The 24,286-nt window shown below is 35.1% G+C and overlaps 1 protein-coding gene across 1 annotated transcript; it reads right to left on the reverse strand.

Moving 5' to 3' along the window:
• Positions 1–702: 702 nt before the first annotated feature.
• Positions 703–16,164, reverse strand: LOC134806893 (uncharacterized). The gene is made up of 4 exons (XM_063780316.1): positions 16,011–16,164; positions 3,276–3,482; positions 1,670–1,812; positions 703–1,301 (listed from the first exon to the last, which is right to left on the reverse strand). Exons 1-4 carry the CDS (start codon positions 16,095–16,097, stop codon positions 1,193–1,195), a joined length of 546 nt encoding a protein of 181 aa, XP_063636386.1. The 5' UTR covers positions 16,098–16,164; the 3' UTR covers positions 703–1,192.
• Between the last annotated feature and the right edge of the window lie 8,122 nt (positions 16,165–24,286).

Here is a 24,286-nt window from a genome sequence, read left to right on the forward strand (position 1 = left end):
TATGGTAAAAATATGTAATTTGTATGTATATAAATCTTATAAATTATATTAATCACCAATTATCCTCTCATTAAATTTGCATTTACATATTTAGAAATCTAAAATAAACGATTTATGAATGATTTTATTAGGTACCTAATGTACCTATGAATTACAGATTTTCTTGTTTCTGATGCTGAGGTAAATAAAGATACAAAAAAAAACATAAACACAAAAATACACTTGTTTGTATTTCAAACAACAAAATATCCTCGTAGCCACCACCGTCACGATCGCCACGAACATTGGGAGAAGTTTGTTTAATATTCCGAGATGTCAATTAAGATTTTCATTTGTCTAACAAAAAAATAAAAAGTAATCAGAGAGCTATCCTTGAGAAAAAATTATGTGACAAGGATTTCTTTCAAATTAACGCCTACGGTTGTAAAGATAATAGGTCCAGCCCGCGTTTATTCTACCTCTGGCAAAAATACAATCCATAAATTAGGCAGAGGAAAATGGTCTGTTTTTTTGTTTAATGTTATTTAAATTTTTAAGGTTTTTTACAGCCAATATTGGGTACCGGGATCTGTCAAATTAAACAGTGTATAATAAATTGGGCTTGTACATATTTAAATTGAAAGCAATATGGCAGAGATGGCTAAAGGCTAAAATCATAATCCAGAAGTCGGATAAAAAGTAGGATTTAAAAAATACGCACACTAAACTGGAAACGCATTTTATTTCCATCTGTAAACAATACAAAATAAAAGTTTTCCGAAATCAGCAACCCAATCAGTGACTGAGTATAAAAGACAAGGTATAGGCATAGATTTATTAACAAAATTGATTTATATTTCTTATTTAGACGTATCACAATTTAAAAGACAAAGCAAATAAATAACCTAATGCATGAGAATGGTAATCTTAAAATCCTAAACTTACCTACTACCTACTTAACTAAGTACTAATCTTACAATGATGAAACATTTTTGATAGAATTAATGGCAATAGTAGGTACGAGCAGTAGTAATAGTAGGTATTTTTTTATTTTGGAGTCAGATAGCAATATTTTTGTTAAAAACTAGTGCCTGAGGCAATTCGTCAAATTTATGTGCACCTTTATTACCTAATAGGGCTAGGTGAGATTTTTTGTTGAGATTCCAAAATGTAGAACGATGCAAGCAATAGGAATGTAAATGACAGTATAAATTTAATGGTAAATCCTTTTATAGGGAATGCCGTGAGGTCCTTCGTGTTCTAATTCTTCTTCGTGTTTAGGTTTTGGTACGTAAGGGTTTTTACGAGGATCTGCATTTAATCTGAAAAAATAATAAAAGAATTGAAAACAATGCTGATGTTAGACCTAACTTTAATCTAGGTGTAATTAGATATGTACTTATTACATTTTCTTGCATAATTGTGAGGTACATATCTCACACTGAATTAAAGCTATTGTATTAGAGATAAGTGTGTTTCATGGAAATCTATAAACTTTGACATTTTGTCGAATATTTTAAATATAATCTGATTATATTTTAATTATGATCTGATGAACAGTTTTTATCAAGACTTCAAATGAGAAAAAAACATGACAAAAAGCCCCAAGTTATTTTATAAAAAAGCATTCTAATTATAAACCATATTTGCAAATTTTATTAAAATTAATCAAAAACGCTTATACACTCACTTGTAATGTGCTATAGCCTGGCCACAATCGACATTATACCACCAGTCGCAGGCGAACTTCTCCTGATCGAACAGGGTTCCGTTAGTGCAGAGGAAAGATGCTCCTTGGTGGCCTTCTCGCCCGTCGTGGCACACGTGGTAGGCCTGGGAATTTAGGAAGCAATATTATTATTTTACTTTTTGTTTACCCATCTTTAATTCATTATTTTGAATGAAAAATTGTTTGACAATGGCAACCTCCATCGATATTTAAATCTGATTCTTACACGAAAAATAAGGGATTTGAGAATATTGACTTTCTCATTTCGTCTTCTTAAAGGTCTTACCTCTACCTACGGCTCGATTCGGAAAATGAATTAGATTTCTACTAGACTTCAACAAGTTACGATACGGATAATTTAAAGATATTTGTAAGATAGATATGTCAAATTTGACGTTTCCGCGATTCTGGAGGTCCTCTTGAACGATTTCGACAAGTTATGACTTAGATATCCAAGTCACATCTAGTCGGTATGTAATGTAGATCTAGTTGATCTCTAAATCGTCTCAAGATCTTGTGCTTATCTCGAAATCCGAATAGGCCTGTTAGTACTTACTAAGGATAATATGTTGAAATTAACGGAACCAAACATAAAACACGGTATCTAATTTGTATGTTTAAGAGTTACTTATAAATGATACCTACATGTTATAATATAAATAAAAATTCAATCAGCAAATAGACACACAAAATATTTTTTCATCATGGCATGGGGCCATGGTATTTTCGAAATTATTAGTTTTATGTTCTTTGTAGTCGGTTTTCTTTTCTTTATTTATTTGGAAAATATTACATTAGGTACTTTAAAATAACATTTGAGTACAATAAAATTGTGCATATATGTAGTTAAAATTCGTAACATACTTTCATATAAATAAACCTTCTTACACTACCTACATCACAATTTCTCATTTCTAGTTCGTTAAGTAAATAAACCAGATTATAAATGCAACTTATTTAAGGGGCAACAAGTCTGGTTCCAACCCTCGAATGTTCAATGTTGTTTTAAACCGTTAACTGTGCCCGCAGGCTAGGCACTTGCTGGACCTTTTGTGTCTGGGCTGTGTCCGAATGGATAATTAATCTGTGGCCCGGGGCCAGTTGCATAGGCCCATTGCAATACGATGCTTTGTTTGTATAAACAGGCCTAGAATTTTTTAGGCGTGGTTCCAATTTAATTAAGCTTCTATGGCGAAAGAATAAAATTTAAAATTCGTCACGTTAAAATATTATATGCGTGCGTCGGGTTTTTGAGTTTATCTCACCAGCACCAGCGATTTAATAAATACTGGAGAGTCTTATGGTGGTACCACATCGGCTGTTATATTTCGCTATATGTAACATAAAGTAATTATGTATTAACGTTATTATTTAGATGTTTCCACAGCGTATTTTTTAGCTTACGGTTATCCACTAACGATCTGTGTGTGTTTTTTTGGTACAGTGATGTAGCTAAAATGTAGCTATGTAAAAATCGAATTACGAATACCTAAAATTCGAAATCTATACAATTTCATCAGTACACTTGATCGTAATTTAAAACAACAACGTTTATTTAGATATTTACCTGACATCCAGTCTCCACATTTGCGTACATTCCAGGGTGTACAGGCACATGTGCACAAGAGAACCCAGTCTCAGGAACTTCGTGGTAGATAGGGTAGTCCACGCCAGGGATCCCAGGCACGTTGCGCAAGTCTTGCGGCTTTTCATGTTCGCGCAGGGGCTTGCGGTATACAGCTTGCTCGTAACGGATAGGGTACTGCTCGTATCTCTGAAAACAAAATGTATTATTATTGAGAGATTTCTTAGTTAATTAAATTACACAAACGGGTCTACTGCGACATAATTTCATTTTTAGGGTTCCGTACCTCAAAAGGAAAAAACGGGACCCTTATAGGATCACTCGTGCGTCTGTCTGTCCGTCCGTCTGTCCGTCTGTCACTGCCTATTTACTGCGAAACTACTAGCCCAATCGAGTTGAAATTTGGTACACATATGTAAGTCTGTGACCCAAAGACGGACAAGTAACGTCAACAAATTAATTTTAAATATAGTGGCCACATTTGGGGGGTAAATGAGAAAAATAAAAAACAAAGTTTTACAAACTATATCGTGTTATATTAAATGAAAGAGCTCATTATAAGAATGTCAAATATTTTTTTTTAATAATTTTATAATAAACGGGTTGGAAGTTATTTAAGAAAATAGGCAAAAAATGACCATTCCCCCCTTCCTTTATATCCGCAACTACTAGGTCTAAAATTTTGAAAAAAAAAAAAAACACAAAATAGTTCTTTACCTAAGATGACAGGAAAACCTATTAGAAATCTACAGTCAAGCATGAGTCGGATTTTTGAATAAAAATGCGGTTAGGCTGTTTAAGAGATACAGCCGCAATGGTTTACGTGAAATGTGGTGTAGATAGCTATTGCGAAGGCCCAGATTCACGTAGGGCCGCGGCCGAGGGTCCAAAACCTACTAAAGAGGCGTGCCTACCCGCGGCCGAGGCGACCTGCGGAAGGTTAGTGCTCAGACAAAGAACAATAGTACAAGTCTCTGAATTCGATGACCGAATGCCGAGCCCCGCGTAGAGCCGAAGACCCGTAGCTTCCGACTTATGCATGCTTCCTGAAAAAAAAGGGAGAGGCACGCCTACACGCGAGGCCGAAGGCCGAGCTGCGGGATATAAATGCTTAAACACAGAATATTTGTCTAAGTAATTAAGTATCTTAATTGCGAAGGCCGAAGGCCGAGCACCGCGTAGGACCGAAGGCCAGAAGCGCGCCTTTATATTCAAGCGTGAGTCGGACTGAAGAAAAAAAAATGCGACCTGGCTGTATCTGGCAAACAGCCGCAATGGTACTTGTATTATTGATTGATTGTTCTGTGTTTGAACACTACATTCATACAGCTCTCTCTTCGGTCTTCGCTATTAAAATACTTGGGGAAACTCCGAGCTTTTGGCCCTACGCGGCGCCTTTTCTAAATGCATACAGTATGTAATGATGAGATCACTAAATATAAATACGAATAAGGATTATTTTAGTTCCGAATGCGTCGTTTCTAGCGCGAAATGAGCGCCATCTCTGTCAGCGGTACATTCAATTCGAAGTAATGACTTCTTTCCTGAACATCGCTATCAAAACTATGCATATAGCTGCAGAGATATAAGGCACCGCGCCATATTTTTTTCCATTAGGTAATATATTTTGGCTTTTAATCCGATCCGACCCATTTCGGGTTTTTCAATTACGTTTCACGTACAAAATTTAAATCGTTAAAAATTGTGAGATGTCCTACTCGCACTTGGCCGGTTTTTTTATTATCAACTAATTTCGAGTAGTTTAGTGGTGTTTTATTAATAACTCCGTTGACATTTGTTGGGACGTCAGTCTTTCCGTGACCACAGCTGGTGCAACTCGGCTGAAACGTCGGAATTAAAGGTAAAAACAATGAAATTTTATCATTGTTATATTTCTTAGTTCTTAAGTATTTTTAACGATTGTATTTTTTATTGTGATATCTAAGTAATTTGGCCTATTATGTAATTAATAAAGAAAGTAGTCATTACTCGAAAATATACCTACTTATTGATCGCAAAGGCGACGTAGTAATTGTATTCAGTGAAAAGTCAAATGCTATGTTCATTTTATGACTGACCAATTAGAGAATAGAATTTTTGAGTGTAAATTTAAGAATTGGTAGACAATCGATACTTGCAAACAGCTTGCAAAACAGTAAATTAATATCAGGTGTTGATGACAAGCAAATTACAATTTCGATCAGCTTTGTCAGTTCTAACATCAATTTCGTTCGCTGTACATGTCACTTCCAGACAGCGTAGAGAGTAAAGAGAAGTAATTAATAATTATCAATCGAGGTTAATTGATAGGTAGATAGAAGTTATTAAAACACCGAAGCAGACAGTAGGTCCAAATTACTGTAGTTAATTGTAATTAATTATTTCATCTAAAATGATTTCAGCCTATATATAGTAACCATGCAGTTTAACGCAACAATGGCGCACTAAATTGCTACAGCATTGACGATATCTGGTCATTAGACACACGTAACGTACTATATATTCTGTGTGTTCAGACAAATGCTAAAACGTCAGTAGATACTTTAAAGTCACAGTATAGGTACGGTCGAGAGTATTAATTTATGACCCATTTCGTACCTTGTGACAGTGACAATCAATATTAAAGTCGCTAGAGACCTCATACTATTGTCACTGTGACAAGGTACAAAATGGGTCATAAATTAAAACTTTCGACTGTACCTACAATGATAGATGTTTTTCGTTTTGTTCATTTTATTTATCAGCAAATCTTTACATGGTTACCTTTACCATTATTGTTACGATATTATTTACACTGTAATAAATTAATAATATACGAAACTTTAGTATGCTAAAGTTTAAAATTCACCTGTAGTTGATTTGCCAGCCAAGCTAACTTTTAACGTATGTATCAGTTAAAATCAAAAATTACGAAATAACAACATTTAAGCTGGCAAGATATAAATCACAAGGCGACATTGACTTACTTATATAATGGTTACGTATCACAATTAACTTTCTAGTTCATACGAACAGAACTAGTTCCATAAGAGTCGTAATGAGGGTCTATCTGTATAACAGCTTTATGCAACTTCGCATCGTACTCGTACCTACAGAATTTTGTAGTTCTATTGGTGAACGTTATTTTTGTTTCATTAGTTTTGATTGAGATTGGCTTGAAGTACTATGGTAATTTAAGGTAAGTAAATGAAGGTATTAACGCCCCCCTTAAGGCAGTTTTAAATTCGACCATAGTTTTTAAGTATACAGGTTGCCCTCAAATTCACTTTTCCATTTTTATATGCTAGTATCATGTTTGTAAAAGGTAATTACTAAGTTGCCTATACATAAATAAAGGATTAAAATGTAAAAAATAATTTATAAAGTTACTGACTCGATTGTTACTATTACCGACCCATAAAAATGGCTGTGAAGTTATTAACGATTTTTAAGCTGCTAATTCCGATCGTGTATAAGAGAAGGTATGTGCCCAGCCAGTGATGAAACAAAATAAAAATGCAAATACATATTTGCATCTATATATTATTTTATTTTTTATTAAAAAAAAATCAAAATAGTAGGTACCACTTCTTTGCCACCAATAAGTACCAATAATTTTACCTTTAAGAAATAATCAAATTGAATTTATTATGATCTGATAAAATATATCAAATTGATGTCATGTGTCAAATTGTTGATGTAAGCACTAACACGCAGTTTTAAGTAATAAAAAGTTATTAATGAATCTTGTTAGTACACAACATCGGTCCTCCAAAAATATCATAACTTTGCGTAATTTTACAACGTTGAAAGAAGAAAACTAGATAATAACGTGTATGTCGGTAATAGATTTTTAAAAAGAATAATTATTTAAATTTAAACGGGTCCATTAAAATAATTGTTTTGTTATGATATAATAATATAAAAGGAAGAAAAACTAAACCTTATGTTAAGGTCATTACCGACTTACGGGTCGTTGATAGCTGCTACAACTAAAAGTAATGAAGCTATTCCCGTCCAATTAAAATTTAATGTTTTATGGTTGTACATGACTTTTTTTAAATAAATTGTTATACAAAATCAAGAATTTACAATAGAAAGAACACATTTAGTAATAAAAGGTAAAGTACAGGAGTCAATTGTTAAAATAAGTGTCTTAAACAGAAAAGTCACTTACTTACTTGAAGGTACAAGCGCCAGTATGACAAGACTTGCGTACACGCCTTCCGCGGCTTGATTCGCGTATTTTATCTTTTTTTCGGACTACCACTCAAACTAACGTAAAAGTACCCAATACTCAAGGAACAAACGCTTTTGGATGTTTATCTACCTACCTCTGAAATAGTTCAGGCAACGAAAACATATCTAATTAGTTCAATAGGTCGGCAATACCTGCAGATTTTTGGTGGGGCGTTGATAGCTGCGTTTACCTTATAATGTAAAACATTCATGTATTTAACTAACTCAACAAACCAAGGTGTCAACTGCAACAAAGTACGAGTCTTAAAGGCACCTTTAATTATACGGAATATATATAGTCTTGTCCTCAGTGTACTTGAACTAAAATACTGGCCATAAAAAATAAATAAAGCATAAATATGTTTTTTTTTTTTGCTAATAAATACAAATTGCGAAATTGATCCCTCTAAATAACTAGTCCTACATCCAGACAATTGCAAAACAGACCTTTCGAAAAGCCCTGCGCGCGCGCCTCACGGCCGCCCGGCGTTGCGCAAACGCTCAGGCTCGTTTTGGAGTACTTTTCGATATATCGGGTGTCCCTAAAACCAACGCCAAGACTTAAAGGATATCTCAAAAAAAGAGATTTTCATTAAGGGTGAATTTGCTTAATCTTGTAGCCCATCAACTGTTCTATAAGTACTTTAAGTCTTGGTGTTGATTTTAGGGACAGCCTATATGACAAGGGTACAAGGGCACAGTTTATTAAAATAACTAGATCTTTGGAAATATACATATATATAAAATTCATAATACTTGCTCGATTCGACTTTAGAACTGTGGAACGAATGTAATTTTTATTATTTTATTCTACTATGTCAAATTGTATGGTTAGAGTATACCTAATTAACTACGTCATACCTAAGTATTTTACATTTCTAATGATTTCAATAAAGTTTGATGCTTTATTTTATTGATTTGATACGAAATTATTATTATTTTACGGCCAAGACTGTGAGTAGGAATGACAGTCACTCATGAATAAAAATATATATAATTGCATTACTTAGTACCTAGCTCAGAAGTGCGGATGCTAACTTCGTTTTTAACGTCAGGTATAAAAAATCGTAACTTAATATCCACCAACGTTTAATATTAAACTTGCCCTAAGTGAGAACACAGAAAAACTTCATGGCGGGTAAGTATTTTATTACACGCTAACAAACTTTTAATTTTCTTACTTATTACTTCAAACTTCAGCGTCTTAAATAATTAAACTAATGATTCCTGCCTTATTTGTTGATGTTTCTTTATTCGAAACTTTGAAATCCGTGTAAGAGGGCTTGAAAATGATGTTAACAAGTTTTTAATCACAGGCAAAATACTTTAAAAGAAATTATAAATTGAATTAGAACTGATACTAAAGTATCAGTATAACAACAGTATTCTTTTTATATTTTGTGATATAACGAGCAACATATAGGTGCTACTAAAATAAAATCATTAAATATTATTTATTTTTATTACCAACACAAAATTTCACAAGGTACCTACTGAAACTCACACGGAAGAGATTGCTTTTAAAGACTCGCCTATTTATGCCATTGCATCGAGTGGTTCGAAAAGCGAAATCTTGAGCGTTGCGAGGGTTTCAATGTACTACGAGGGTTAAACAATTTTTTCTACCTAATGTAACACAAGAATTTTCACCACACTAACGCGAGGAAAATTAACTATAAACATTCCAAATCAAATCCATATGAACGCTAATACATAAGAGTACGAGTAATCATTCAAAATCAACATTTAAATGTTAATCCTACCAGCCAACATGAGGAAACAACTCAAATTTTGCATTAGCTTACTTTGGCAGTCTTGTGAATAAAATGCAACTTTTTCATTTAACTGACGTGGTAAAATAATATATTATAGTTAAATTCAGATACCTACATTGTCAAGTATTAGAGCCTATTTACACATTGTAAACAGTCTTGTAAACAGGCGTTTAAGCATAACGTGTAACTTAAAAGAAACGTACAAATTATTTGTTTTATTGACCGAAGCGAAGCGAAGGTCTACGTTTTGACTCGGGCATTTTGCTTTCGTATGTCCGGATGTTCTCCTCTACAGGTCGCAATTCTTAACCGATTCTCGTGAAATTTTGTGACCGAATTTTATGACTAAATAAAATTTTTTTGTCAATCCGGTTTTTGGAAATTTTTAAAAATGGCGGAGTCGTGATACCTGGCGCCTAAACAAATAGTCGTATCGATATCATAAGACTTTTTTCTTTTTGAGACATGTTTACAGAGTTAATAGCAAAAAATGCAGAAAAAAATTATCGCTGGTTTAGGCGGTATTTAGATATTTAATTTTAACTAATTTTAATTTGAGAAGGAGTAGCTAAATTTCGTCAACCCATCTAAGAACTATTTGGCTCAGTTTGTAAACGTTCGCTTTTTCTGTTTGCACAGAGGGTCTGGGTTCGATCCCCAGTAATTGTATGCTGGGATATTATAACTTTTTGTATTTTTTTACACATAAATTTCGTATTGTTTTTCTTTAATTTACTATACACCGTGTTTTTATTGAATTCCGTTAACTTCGGGGTATAGTTAAGTACGTTTATAAGAACTAAATGGCATAGTTAATTTTCAAAAAAAAATTTTTTTTTTTGTTTTCTTTTTTGTTTTTTTTTTGTTTAAAAAGTAATTAAATGTAGCATATAGCGTTGTTGTAACACGGGCATTACATTTAACTCAACCAAACAATTGAAATCTGTGACATATCAATGTCATTTCGTACATCAATCGACCGAGATTGTACTTAAGTTTAGTAGCAAATGTATGAACTCATTCTAAACACTAATCAATATGTAAGCCGGCCCTAAGGCAACTGTACACGCTTGTAGAGGCCTTACAGTAAAAAAATAAATTATGGATTATCTCCGAAATGGACTTAATTAGAACATCGGTGTCTTTGAGAAAGTTACTTGATTTAAGCTCAGGAATGCACCCTTGAAATTAACGGAAATCAAAAAAAACACGGTGTATTTAAAGCTCTTAGCACCATGTTATTTCAAGCTCTGCTCGCGAGGTCTACAGCTCACAGAGCCACTAGTATAAATACCACGACAGAGTTTAAAAAGACTAAAACAGGCTATAAAAGACCAAACCACTCATCTGTCATCATCTCTTACAACATAAATATAAATAATATATTCTCAAGATTCATACACTTCTAAAAAACACTCACTCCTGGTTAATGAAAACGACTTCCGAGATCAAACAGACACTCGCTCATAATTCAATGAAAGCGTGAAAAAAAACCTCGTTCGAGGTGAGAATTTGTAAAATTACCCCTGAATACCAATTCTGTAGCGACTCCAAGTTTGAAACAATTTCCACTTTGAACAGCTTGATCAAAGAAATTGAACTAAAAAACAGGCCTTCTGGTACGAAATTCAGAGTAAATTCAACCAACAGTAATTTGCCTTTGAGGGCTCTGGGAGGAGAGAAAATTGCGAAAGTTAGTGCTCCCTTATGAGAAGAGAGTTATTGCTACTAGATATTTAAAGGTCGCCTGCGCATAGGGGACATATTAATGATGGGTTATGCCGGTGTTAGTTTTCTGGTTACACTACAGACGCACACCGTATAATATGTACCTACCTAATAATTGCCGTGGCTCCATAGATTTTGCCACACACACAGTAACTAGACATAGTTTGATTTTTATTTCACTCAATAACGCTAAAATTTACGTATTTAGACGGTTTTTGCCTGCAAGATACAATTTATTTTCATGATGTTTCTGCACTTAAGCAACATGTTTGTTACCTAATTATCAACTATAATCTGTCAACCCATTTCCGTCAGTAGAAAAAAGCGACACATATAAAAAATGTAGGTGCAAAGGGTTATCGTCCTATGAACAATTTGAATTTCATGCCTTTTACTACTGACAAAGTTGTTTGACCGACTATATGTATTTATAGATAATAGTTGTATGCCTATTATTTATAGGTAGAGAGTTCTGTGGCCTAAGATGGGGTCATCAATATCACCAGTATGCTATGAAAGCATCTTTATAAAAGCGAAACACGTGTCGAGATTGATCGTATTGGTAGATAGAGATTCATTATAGTAAGAGTATTTTCGCAATCGCAATTGGCAGTACTGACGACATTAAAAAATAAGCAATATTGTCCATATCAAACAAAGCGCAACAGGAATTCAAAGGATGGAATCTCGACAATAATGACAGTCCTATGACAACCCTGGTAATTGAAACCATAGTTACTTTGTATTAAAATTTATGTTTTAGCGAAAATGTATGTACTTTTTAGGTTGTCTTATTGTAATGGCCATTTTATATAAAGTTAGTACCTATTACTCTCAATTGAGACTTCAAATACTCGGTGTATCCCGAGCTTAATTGCCATAACTCTGATTTAAACGGCAATTACCAAAAGTTTACTGTTTGCGAATTATGAATCGCTTTTGTGAAAGTTTTTAAAATATTAGGGGCCTCGTCCCTTTGTACAATAGTGAGTTTTAATTTGAAATTACCATTTAATGCATGTATAGTCGTTTGTCTGATTCTAATTAAGTACATATATTTTAATCCTGTGTTTTCAAACTTTTTATGACGGGCCCCCATGAGATAAGAAAATTGTTCGCGACGCCCTTTGGGTTACGACCCACAAATTTAAAAACACTACAGAATTAATTCGATACAGATTTATAATGGTTAAGACAGTTAAAAGTTCAAATCAGGAAGAGGCCGCAGTTTATCCCAGTTTATCGCAGTTTTCTGATGTGTCATAAAAATCATTGCTTTTTCTTTTAATTGTAGGTAGTTTTAATTGATATCCAATACAATACAGAATTCCTTGGATAGGACGGGTTTCCATGTATTAAAACTGATGGCGTTATAACTTTGATGTTTTTTGCACGATGTCTTATCTATCTTAAAGATTTGGGATGCCCTTCGACCCGGGATATTTTATGCAAGAGCTTGTTCGAGCATCTTCATGTATCCAAAATAATCCAAATGATGGAGTGAGCGTTTTGAATTCCTTTGGTTCGAGGTAACCTGCTCCAAAGTCCTTCATTACCTGTCTGACGAGGGCTTCCTCTTCACCATACATTCCATAATCTGTGTTGTCATCAGTGTCCCATCTTGGCCAGGACTCCTTTGAGCCTTCAGTGACCCGTTTACTGTTAACTGTTGTTATTGCATAATAATATGTACCTACTTACAAATATTATTAAACATTTTTCGCATTGTATGAAATGAAAAAAGAATGAATTAGTGTAGCCTGTTACAGACTTCATTTAACAAGCCTTATTAAAATAGGACTGAAGAGCGTTTGTTTCTATGGGCCCTCCCTCCCTGGTAAAGATCATACATAGACCAACATCTGACTGAAATATGCATTTAGTACTTGTTTATATGTACATTACGAGTATGTCTCCTGTTTAATAAGTAGGTAAGTACATACATAGAGATCAAACTGAATCCTGCTCCAATTCCCTTACCAATCCGAATCCACTTACAAGTTACTTACGCATGCGTGGACAGCCGCTATGTAACAATGCTTTTTCCAAACTCATGTCATTGAAATTACCTAGTTATTATGAAACTTCGAATATTCACTTTTGTTTATGTGATGAAAATAGTAATTATTAAATATATTGAAATGAAAGCCTGAGAGGGCCTTAATGACTTTTTCTCATGTTATACCTACCTAATATTTTCATCACATTTGAATAAAAAAGATAGAAGATTTGATTATAATAATACTGGTCTGCCATTCTGCCTTGCATTTTGTATTTATAAGCTGGTACGAAATTAGTGAAATAGTATAATCATACACAATTCAACGAGTTAAATAATGTGTGAGTATTTATTATAATATATTATAATCTATATTTACTGCCGCCAGTAGAAAGAAGGACGCAATTGACGTGAAGAAGATACCAAGAAAATGAATACCTGTTGAAAGTCCGAAAACTAAAACTTTTCTGTAACTGTATAAAAACTTACTAATATAATAACAGAAAATAAAAAAATCTAATATGTGCGGATTTGTTTGCTGATCACGACAATATAAATAACTCAGTTTGAAAGAAAAAAATGTTGGTTGCGTCCTTCTTCCTACCGGTGATAGTTTCCATAATATGGTTCATAATATGATTTAGTTACATAATTCAAATACTCCTTTGCCGTACGTTAGTTCATTAGTTCATTACCCTCCACGTAATTAACATCGGGAGAAATTTATAACTAGGCAAGGAAAAGGAAACTTACAGTTCGCACATTAAATTATCATTTTTCATGATAGACCAGATGGTGGTGGTCTTTAAACATAGTCGCCATGTCACGAGCTATTATTAAAACAAGTTGATTGACTTTCAGCTCGCCACAGTCTTACGGCCCGGTTCAAATAAAGCTTATAAGATGGCACAGCGATACGATACTGATATGTCAGTGTCAGTGACGTGTTCGGTTCAAAAAATGACCCTTTTGACACTGACAGATCATAATCGTATCGCTGTGACATCTTATAGACACTGTCCGAATCGGGCCGTTAGACTAACAAACATGTCATCGAAACCGTTCGGTCTGGCTAATATTTGTTAAAATCGTTGGGCTGTTGCTATCGAGATTCTATCATTCTACCTATAGGTTTAGGGTCAATTTTCAAATAGGCATTTTTTGCTGTCCCACGGGTAAAACTCGAAGTCCATAGGACTATAAGACTGGGTATGTATATATTTTCATTCAATGTATTATAAGCTTTAAAAATCATGCACAACTGTAGCTAAAATATTATTTGTTTCTGACAAAATCGCATTCGAAGTTCCAAAAACGGCGAAATTTGCCGCTTTTTCGCGTGTCCCAGTGGCGGCATAGCGCAATAAAAAAAAACAAATTTGGATGTAGGCAACGTATTATAAACAACTTTGTATTTTTATAAAGAGCATTTTCTAGAGAATTGATTTAATCATATTGATAAATTAATGCGTTATTTAATAAAACAAGGGAAGCCTTTTTATCGCTGTCCCGCGCGGCACCTGTTTTGTTCTGACTTAAATATACCCCCTATAATCTTCTTTGTCTATTGAATAACGGTTAGATTAAATTTACGATGCAATAGTGCGGTTAGTTGGGCATCGATTGACATCGAGTGTGCACGCGGAAACAGTTTATAATATTTAAAAACAGGTAAGAATCTCTTTCGATATATTTTGGTACGACCACAATGACATTTGTATGGACGCTTAATACGTTGGTACATAGTTGAAATAAAAATGTTTGTTTTATAATAATAGTTGTAAATATAGTGTTAAAATATATAGTAAAATAAATAAGTGAATCGGTTGTATTGTGTAGGAAATGTCGCTATAAATATTATTGGCGACATGTCGCGACATTTGTATGGCGACATTTATACGGCTATTTTGACCGTAAAAATGTCAATTGTGGCATACAAATGTCGACATAGTGTCATACAGATGTCGAGAAGATGCCATACAAATGTCGTCAGGGTCTTATAAATGCAACAAAAATAATAAATAGTGGCATATACATGTTGATACTGCCATTCAATGTCAAAAAAATGCCTTATACATGTCAAAAGCGCCTTACAAATGGCTAAATAGTGCCATACAATTGTCGATCTTTAAACGTCCGAACAGTATATTTTTTGTTGTTAAGAACCCTTCCTAAAACGACGACTATAAATCAGATTTTTCAAAAATAATGAATTGCCATACAAATGTCGAAAAAACACCCTCTTCAAAAATTTACCCTTTAGCGATTGGTATGTACTCATTCTAAATGGATAGGTATTCTGTAAAAGTTAAATACAACTTTACTTGAGTTTATCTGTAGGTACGTACGAGTCACGTGCCAAAATTGTTTCCATTTTGGATTGGGCGTAACACACTTGAATCCCTCACTACGCTCAGGATTCTACTTTAGAATACCTCGCTACTCTCGGGATTCTATTATGAAATCCTTCGCTTCGTTTAGAATTAAATGTATGCCCTCGCCGTAAATATGTCAATTCGCTCCCTTGTGACATAATCCACTATTACTCTAAAGTTATTAGAATTACAAAAGCAGTAGGTACTTATATTTCTTCACCACACCAGCTCGTAAGGCTCACTTTATTTTTCAAAAACTGCTGAGAAAGTTGCATTTTAAGTTAAGTTGCTTCCTCGTGTTGGCTGGTAGAATTGACTTTTAAGTGATTATTTTATATTTAATAGGGTAGCGTTCATTTGAATTTTAATTTAATTGTTCTACAGTTAGTATCTTCCTCGCATTGGTGTGATAAAAAAAATGTGTTTAATTTCTGCTTAATCATCGCGCCTTGAAACCCTCGCTACGCTCAAGATTCCACTTTTCGAACCACTCGCAACGCTCTTGGTTCCATTTTGGAATCTTTCGCTAGCTCGGGTATCAACATTATCACGAGAGTTTAAACAATAACTTTGTCCCCTTATGAAACAAATAATGAACTATTTCAGGTTTCGTTATATGTACCTGCAAATATGCAGCGTCCGACACGAGCCCACAGAGCAGCGCGCCGGTCAGCGCCCGCAGAACCGCCTTTCCCATTTCCCCGCACATTTTGCCTACGAGTAAATCTTAACACTTGTTTGCACAACGGCCGCAGAGAGACTGGTTGTCGCGCGCGCATGTAGCGACCGGCAAATTTGTGGTAGGAGTGTTTGGGGGGTAATGTATAAAACATGTCAAACGTCAGACACGCCCTGGAGCGGCATTCGCTTTTTTATAGATTTACTTAATATACACGGTGGCCAAAAAATAAGTGCATTCCCGTTGCCAGGGAGGTTTTGGAATTATACTGAGCAACTTTTGCAAACTATGGGACCAACTCCGAAATCGCGAATTTTTTTTTATAATAACCACCAATATAAAAACCAACCACCTGTATACAAACCAATTGGACCATGCCATGGTCTTTTATTTCCTTATTAGGTCCTATTTGTATGGGTTTATTGCGTCTTTATAACATGATTTATTTTAATATTTATGAGATATTATGCCTTTAATGTTTAATCATATTATTATGGTTTATGTCACCTTGAAAATACAACTAAGTAAAAGGTGATAGTTAGAAACGGCTGCCGGTAGGTAATTATTCTAACTGCCACATAATATGGAAATTTATTTTAATATTTATTATTTATATTAGTAGGTACATGACACCCTGCTAGAGCATATAATACAGGACACGTTACTTAATAACTTAATAAAATTTACAATTACACTAATTATCATAGTAAAATAAATGATTTAAAGTAATTATCATGTAACACTAGGTTTAAACTAAAAAACAATAAAGCAGTTTGATGGCTTATGTAGGTACTTGATGTCAATAAATAAGTTTTTGGCAAAAATTTCATTTTTGGTACAAGCTTTTATTGCCGACTGTACTATTCTGACGACAGACAACTACTACTCATCGAGACAATTCTTAAAACCCCTAACACAATTAGGTTGCGTTGTTTCGTCACAGAGTTCCTATGGCCACCTCCTGTCTCCATCATCAGATCAGCTCGATGGTACCATAATATTGCATTGTCATCCGATTTATACATGCATGCAAAATTTCAGCTCAATCGGAAACCGGGAAGTGGATCAAATTTAACTTGCAAGATTTGATTACAGACCGACAGACAGACAGACAACGGTCAGGTGAAACTAAATAAAAGCTTGTAAAATACAAGAAAAATTATTCGTTAATACGCATTTCCCTTGAGTAAAATAAACCTGTTTCAAGCATTTCTTTAGCATTTTCTGAGTTAAATACCTTATTTATGAAAAGTGCGTGTAAGTCAGTTGCCAAACCGATATCCCCCTATAATTTCATCGTAATGCCATCAACCTCGTGAGGTCAGTCGATGAGGCGGTGTGGCCGGAGGCTTCATTATCCACTCTTGCGCAAGTTACCGGCGCGGAGTTGGCTAACATCCCGACGGTAGACGAGCAGTGGCGAAGATTCACGAACTTAGCGATTAAGGATACTTAGTTTCAATTTAAAATTTATTTCACTTGCTGGCAAGAAGGCTTATTAAATTACTGGATTATAAGGACCATAATTTAATAATTGTATATTAAATATGATATTCCAATTAGACAGAGCATCATAAATCACAAAATTTGGAGTTATTTTCGACATTTCGAGTGATCTGATTGTAATTACCTAATTTTCGACCCAATTAATGACCTACAAAAAATATAGGTACTTCCTTTTGTTTCGCTGACTGAACCATTTCCCAAAAATAAAAGATTTTAATTGTCGTTCTTGGAAATAAAAAGCAATTATGTGAATTTCAGTCCTGTAAATATGAGTATATAAGTATAATCTTTTAGATGAGATGCAGGAATATCTGTACAAGAACAATTAAAATGTGAAACTTAAGTCACAGTACAGCAAATGACAGCAATCCACCCTTTATAATGCTCTCATAAAGCTACTTGGTATCGAGTCCAAGAGAAAATCATTGAAGTAGGTACATTAGGATAGGATAGGTACATAATCGTATTTATTACGTGTCTGTATGCATGTCATTGTATATCTTTGTTTGTTACATGTTTGTTTATTATACGTTGGTAGGTAGATATAAGAACCGTAATAAATAATAAATAACCAACAAAATCGTGTCGACGATGAATTAAATATTTAAATGCGGTATTGTTATTGACTGTACGAACAGAATAAGCACTAAATGCGAAATTACGAGTTATGATTAAAAAACGGAATTCATAACTTGGCATGTAATTATTTCCTCCAACTATAATAGGGAAAAACAAGCGAAACTGTTTCATTATTGCATCACAATAAGCATTCATCTTTTTCGTATGTTGGTAACTGCTAGGTAACTTTTTAAAGGAATAATTCCTTTACTTAGATAAAAAACCGGGCAAGTGCGAGTCGGACTCGCGCACGAAGGGTTCCGTACCATAATGTAACAAAAAAAAACAAAAAAAAGCAAAAAAAAAAACGGTCACCCATCCAAATACTGACCACTCCCGACGTTGCTTAACTTTGGTCAAAAATCACGTTTGTTGTATGGGAGCCCCATTTAAATCTTTATTTTATTCTGTTTTTAGTATTTGTTGTTATAGCGGCAACAGAAATACATCATCTGTGAAAATTTCAACTGTCTAGCTATCACGGTTCGTGAGATACAGCCTGGTGACAGACGGACGGACGGACGGACGGACGGACGGACGGACGGACGGACGGACGGACGGACGGACAGCGAAGTCTTAGTAATAGGGTCCCGTTTTACCCTTTGGGTACGGAACCCTAAAAATTAAGTACTAGAACGCAATAACTGCAATAAGTAACCATGAGTATAACACTATAGTTATTTGTACAACAAGAGATCAAAGTTGGATATTTCTTCGAGTGCTTATTTTGAGTCCCGTGCAAGCGAAAGATTCTATAATAGATTCACGAGCGTAGCGAGTGAATCTAATTTAGAATCTTGAGCGTAGTAAGGGATTCAAAACCGCACGAGATGTAAATAACTTTGATCTCGTGTAGTACACAAAATTTTTCACCCTAAGCAGTGAGAACATACCTAGAGGGACAGAGATAATAGAACCCAAGTATATCGAACTTGTATTAGACCCCGCATGTTGAAATGACATTTGACTATAAAGGTCACTTGAATGTCATTTTGTCTCACTCAGTGAGCAAAATCGCATTTTGCTCACTGAGTGAAACACGCTCAGTGAGCAAAATACGATTTTGCTCACTGAGTGAGACAAAATGAGTCAGTGAGCAAAATCGCATTTTGCTCACTGTTTTTAAGAAGCAAAGTACCCTTGTTCGAGCTGCTGAGGTGAAAAATATGTTAGCAGTCTTTTTTTGACATTTACTGGTTTTCGCCTGTGTTTAGGTCCCTGTTTGTCAGTTATATTTTTCATATAGGTATATATTACGGCTGTTATGGGTATATCTAATTACAGTCCCTTTTCCTCTTAACCATCGTGCTATGAAACCCTTGCAACGCTCAAGCTTCCACTTTTCGACCCACTTGTTATGCTCGTGATTCAATTTGAAATTTTTCGCTTTTATCGGATATAAGTATTGGCACTTTTTACGCGAGGTATGCAAAAAGTAATGAAGAATATATTTGTATTAAACAAGAGGCCAGGACCTCTGTGTACTCAACTCGCGCCTCTAATTCACCTATTACGCAAAATGGCGGAGTCTAGTTGAACTCTCGCTTTCAGTTTTCACGGCTAGTTAAACTCGCTAGTTACACTAATCTCTAAACACATCGCTCGTTAAAAGTTAAGCGTTATATTATTTTGTTTACTTATATTACTTATTTTATATTACTATTATATATATTTTATATTACTTTGTTAATTTTATCCACAAAAATACGTAAATTTTACTACTTGAGAACGAGAGTTTTCAATGTTCCTATTTTCAGCAATTCAAAGAAGCCCCCCCATCTATCCATACTAATATTATAAAAGGAAGTCTGTCTGTCTGTTACCTCTTCATGCTTAAACCGCTGAACCGATTTAGATGAAATTTGGTATTGCGTGAGTCCCGAGGAAGGACATATGGTAGTTTTTATCCCAGAAATCATCCCTTAAAGGGGTGGAATTTTGTATGGGGACTTAACAACAACTGCACAACAAACTTTGTCAATAGGAACTGTCCCGCCCGCGCGGTGTAGCACCGGCGCTGGTGCACGATTTAGTTGAAATTTGGTACCTATAGAGATAGTTTGAGTCCCGGGGAAGGACAAAGGGTAGTTTTCATTCAAGAAATCACCCTTTAGGGGGGTGAAAAGGGGGGTTGAAGTTTGTATGGGGAATCCACAAAAAGCAGATTGAATAAAATAATAGCTATCTACCTAAATTAATAATTCCACGCTGCAAAAGCTAGTATGGTAATAGTAAAATGTTGCCCGGCAACTTAAAATCTGATAGGTTAAACTTTTGTTACATTGCCAAACTTTAGTTACCTATAGATGCATTATTACTCTATGAATACACAAACTCCATTGGCTTTGCTAGTCGATAGGGCAAGTACTCGTGCGAGTAGCAGGTCTCCCAATGGCGTCCACAAACTAGTAAACTAAAGCAACACTGACCGAAACGAGTATAGGTTACATGTTACCACGGATCTAATATTGCCGTGGAAATGTCATTATTCTTTTCTATTATACCGATTATAATTTATTATTTAAGACAATTGACAATTGTACCTTAAACAGCTAAAGCCACAGTGGCACAAATTTACATAACAACATTATATTACTACTTACAGGCATCTCTCGCTCTATCACTCTCTTCAACTCAATCATTAGTCGTCCAATTGCACATAATACGACCGATATAGGCCTAATACGTATGTAGCTAGGTACCTAAATTATGTTTTGGGAATATAACTTTTTTACATTACCGTCAAAAGTTAACTTAGAACTAAATAGAAGTTTGATTTATTCACCGCTTCAACAAGGGACTTAAATTTCAACTCGATACCTCCACTCGTTCCCGAGATAAAAGGTCTGACAGACATACGGTCGACGGACGGATAACAACGTGATCCTATGAGGGTTCTGTTTTTTCGTTACGAGGTACGAAACCCTAAAAATTGCAGCTGTTGAGGCAGTAGGTATCATCAAGATAATTTCAATGCAGCTCTTCCATGGAGTGTGTGTCTATGTTCAGTATACGTAACATCGGCCGGAGTGAGTTAGTTCGGAAGCTAATTCTCGCAGTTTCATAGTTGTTCACGTTATAGAGCCGGATGTTTGGGTGCCAACTTGTAAAGATAAAACATCGCAACACTATTACATTAAGAAGATTTGGTACCTAATGTCTACATATATTAAAGAAGAAACTTATTTGAACCACTCGATGTTACAATATAAACAAACTAAATAAGTTAAAAAAAACATGAAGATCATATGAGTGAATTGCAAAAAAATTGTTTTACGTAGGGGAGACCGAGATGAGTTGTGACAGAGGAGAGTTGTGACATTGTCGATTCTTTGGAATCTATTAACTAAAAACTAGGTCGCAATAGCGCGCGTTTGTTAGTTCAAGTTGCGAGCTAACAAACGCACACTGTTGCGAGCTCACTAACAGTTATTAGATTCCAAAAAATCGACAATGTCACAACTCTCCTCGGTCTCCCCTACTTAATTAAGCGCAGTTAAGAAGCTGTGATTAGTCTTAACTTAATTGATCATTTGTGTTACGAAAATTAAATATGTAAATTGTATTGTATAGTACTTAATTCGTAGGTACACATATGTCTATAGCATACGCTAACACACTTTCATGCATCTAACTTAAATAGAAATGGCTTAACTGTGGTAACACAATGGAATCAATTAACTTTAGACTAATTACAGGTGCTTAGCTATGTACAATTTTTTTTACAATTCACTCATATGATACTTAACGCTAGTTCGCAATCTAGTTGGTGTAATCGTAACTGTCATCAGTAATTTAATGAAGTGCTCCGATTGTAATTACCGTGGTATTAATGTATACAGTCATTAAGGAAACACTTTCTTAACACGACAATCAGTTTATTACACACCGATTGGCGATAAGCGGCATGTGTTGTATTTTGATGCAATAGAAAGGTCCACGGTAAGACTGGGGGTTCGATGGCCCGCCGCCACCTGACCGATGCCGCGTGGGGATAAAATTTATCCACACACAATCATTCGCTGCGTCGCCCGCCATATCGGTAGCGGACGGGACGTGAGGGATCTTAGAAGCACCCACCATAGTAAACATTGTCAACAACACAACGCTACACCGCTTGAGCCCGACCCGCTCATCATCTGCTATTCTTGTATGAAACACCACACTGTAACACACACTTCGTATCGTAACAACATCGCATCGCCTCGGCACAAACTAAACTATACAAAGGATAGTGGGCAACCGCTTCCCCTTACAAACGTTTTGATGCCTCATTTGATGTATAACCATTAATCTTAAAAAATAAAAATTGCCAGCTGTGGTTAGTGAAAGTTAGTGCGCAACTGAATATACAGGATTCGCATACAGCACCCCCACCCCTTGAAAATAAGATAAGATAAAGTACCGAAGACAAAAAATGCTTACGTAGAAACTAATTACCTTAATGATCCTTAATTAGTTAGTTTGTGTCACCGAAGGCAAACATGTGACCCCTACCCCAAGAAAATAAGATAAGGTCAGGTAACGAAGACAAATAAAGCCCAAGGAAATACTAAAATGACATAAACAAACCGATTAAGGGACAAATAAAGCCCATGGTGATAATAAAGTGACACAAACAAACCAATTAATGGTCACGTACGCTAGGTCAAGTCTTCCGCCTGCTCTGCTATTATTATTATTATTTTAAAAAGTTTAAGAGAAAATGTCGACAATCGTACGTTTTTGGAAAGCTGAGGAACTGAGTAACTCATTTCTGTATTTTATACGCAGTGTCATACTTTTTTTTAAAGTAATGCCTTAAAATGTTACAAAACCTTGGGAAAATTACATAAAATTGTGACTTTAAATCCTTTTTTTTTTTAATTTTGGATAGTTTTGGCAATCTTTTTTTATTTCACGTAATCAGTAGTTTATTAGATGAATGCTTTTTTTAAATCCAAATTTGAGTAGTTTATTCACAATTACCACTTTTTAGTCGAAAGGCGGGTTTTTTAAACAAAAAACTAAAAACTCAAATAACTTGAAAACCAATGAGTTTTGACCCCTGGTTGACTGGACTTAAATCATTGCAAATGACCCATAGAATAACTCCTTTCAAGGAATACGACGAATTACCAATCACCCTGTATACAAAGTACATGGTGTACAATGCAGGTATGTGAGCACCATGCACCAGCACAATGTACAGGCACAGAATAAATCTTGCATTGCATTTCGCATGCACGAATTAAGATGAGCGTGCTTTAAGACAAGATCCATACCATAACAAATTATTAAATCAGAAATCCTTTTTCAATCAGACATTAGGAAAATACTGAACCTTCATATTTATATTTTTTTCCTTGTAAATGTAAAACGTATAATAAGGCAAAGGTGTCATTGTAAAATACTTGCATTCGATTCAATCGTGTTTATGCTACCGACACTCATTTAGAATGTGATACACTCCACACTTTTATGTTGTTAAAGTTGGCTCCCGATATGTTAGGTAGCAAAATAGGTACCTACTTAAAGTGCAAATTAGGTAGCAAAATACTTAAAGTGCAAATTATGACACAGGACATTATTGGAGAATGGGGTGCATTAGGCGCGCAACAGAACTGATGTATTTAGCACGGGAGCCGGTACGTAGGTACTTCATAATAATATTTTAAGTGCCTACTACTACTGAGGTTGAAGATTTCATCACTCGATACAAAATTGTTTCTCAAGTAAACTAATTATAATGAGGAACACAATAAGGATGCCGTAGCAGCCGCGCCATACTACGTTACTACTCATCAGACGAAGCTATAATTACCAGACTATACGTTGATTCATCAGATCAAGATCAATTTGTACGTAAAAAGAAAAAAGTGAACAGAGGCAGGCGTGGCTCACTCCGAGATTTAGTCGCTTTGCAACAGGTAGCTAAAAGTACATCCGTTCCACACCAATTTTCTAGCCATAAGCCGCGCGTGGCGCTGTCTCCACCTAGCGGCCATACCTGTCCTGATCGTAACAGACGCGTTTTGTTAGAGAGTGAGTCTTCTGTATCTATCTATCAGCCCTCTGTCACAGACAGACAGACAGACAGAGGGCTATTCTGTGAC

The sequence above is a fragment of the Cydia splendana genome, chromosome 3, assembly GCF_910591565.1.
Source record: "Cydia splendana chromosome 3, ilCydSple1.2, whole genome shotgun sequence".
Taxonomy (NCBI): Eukaryota; Metazoa; Arthropoda; class Insecta; order Lepidoptera; family Tortricidae; genus Cydia; species Cydia splendana.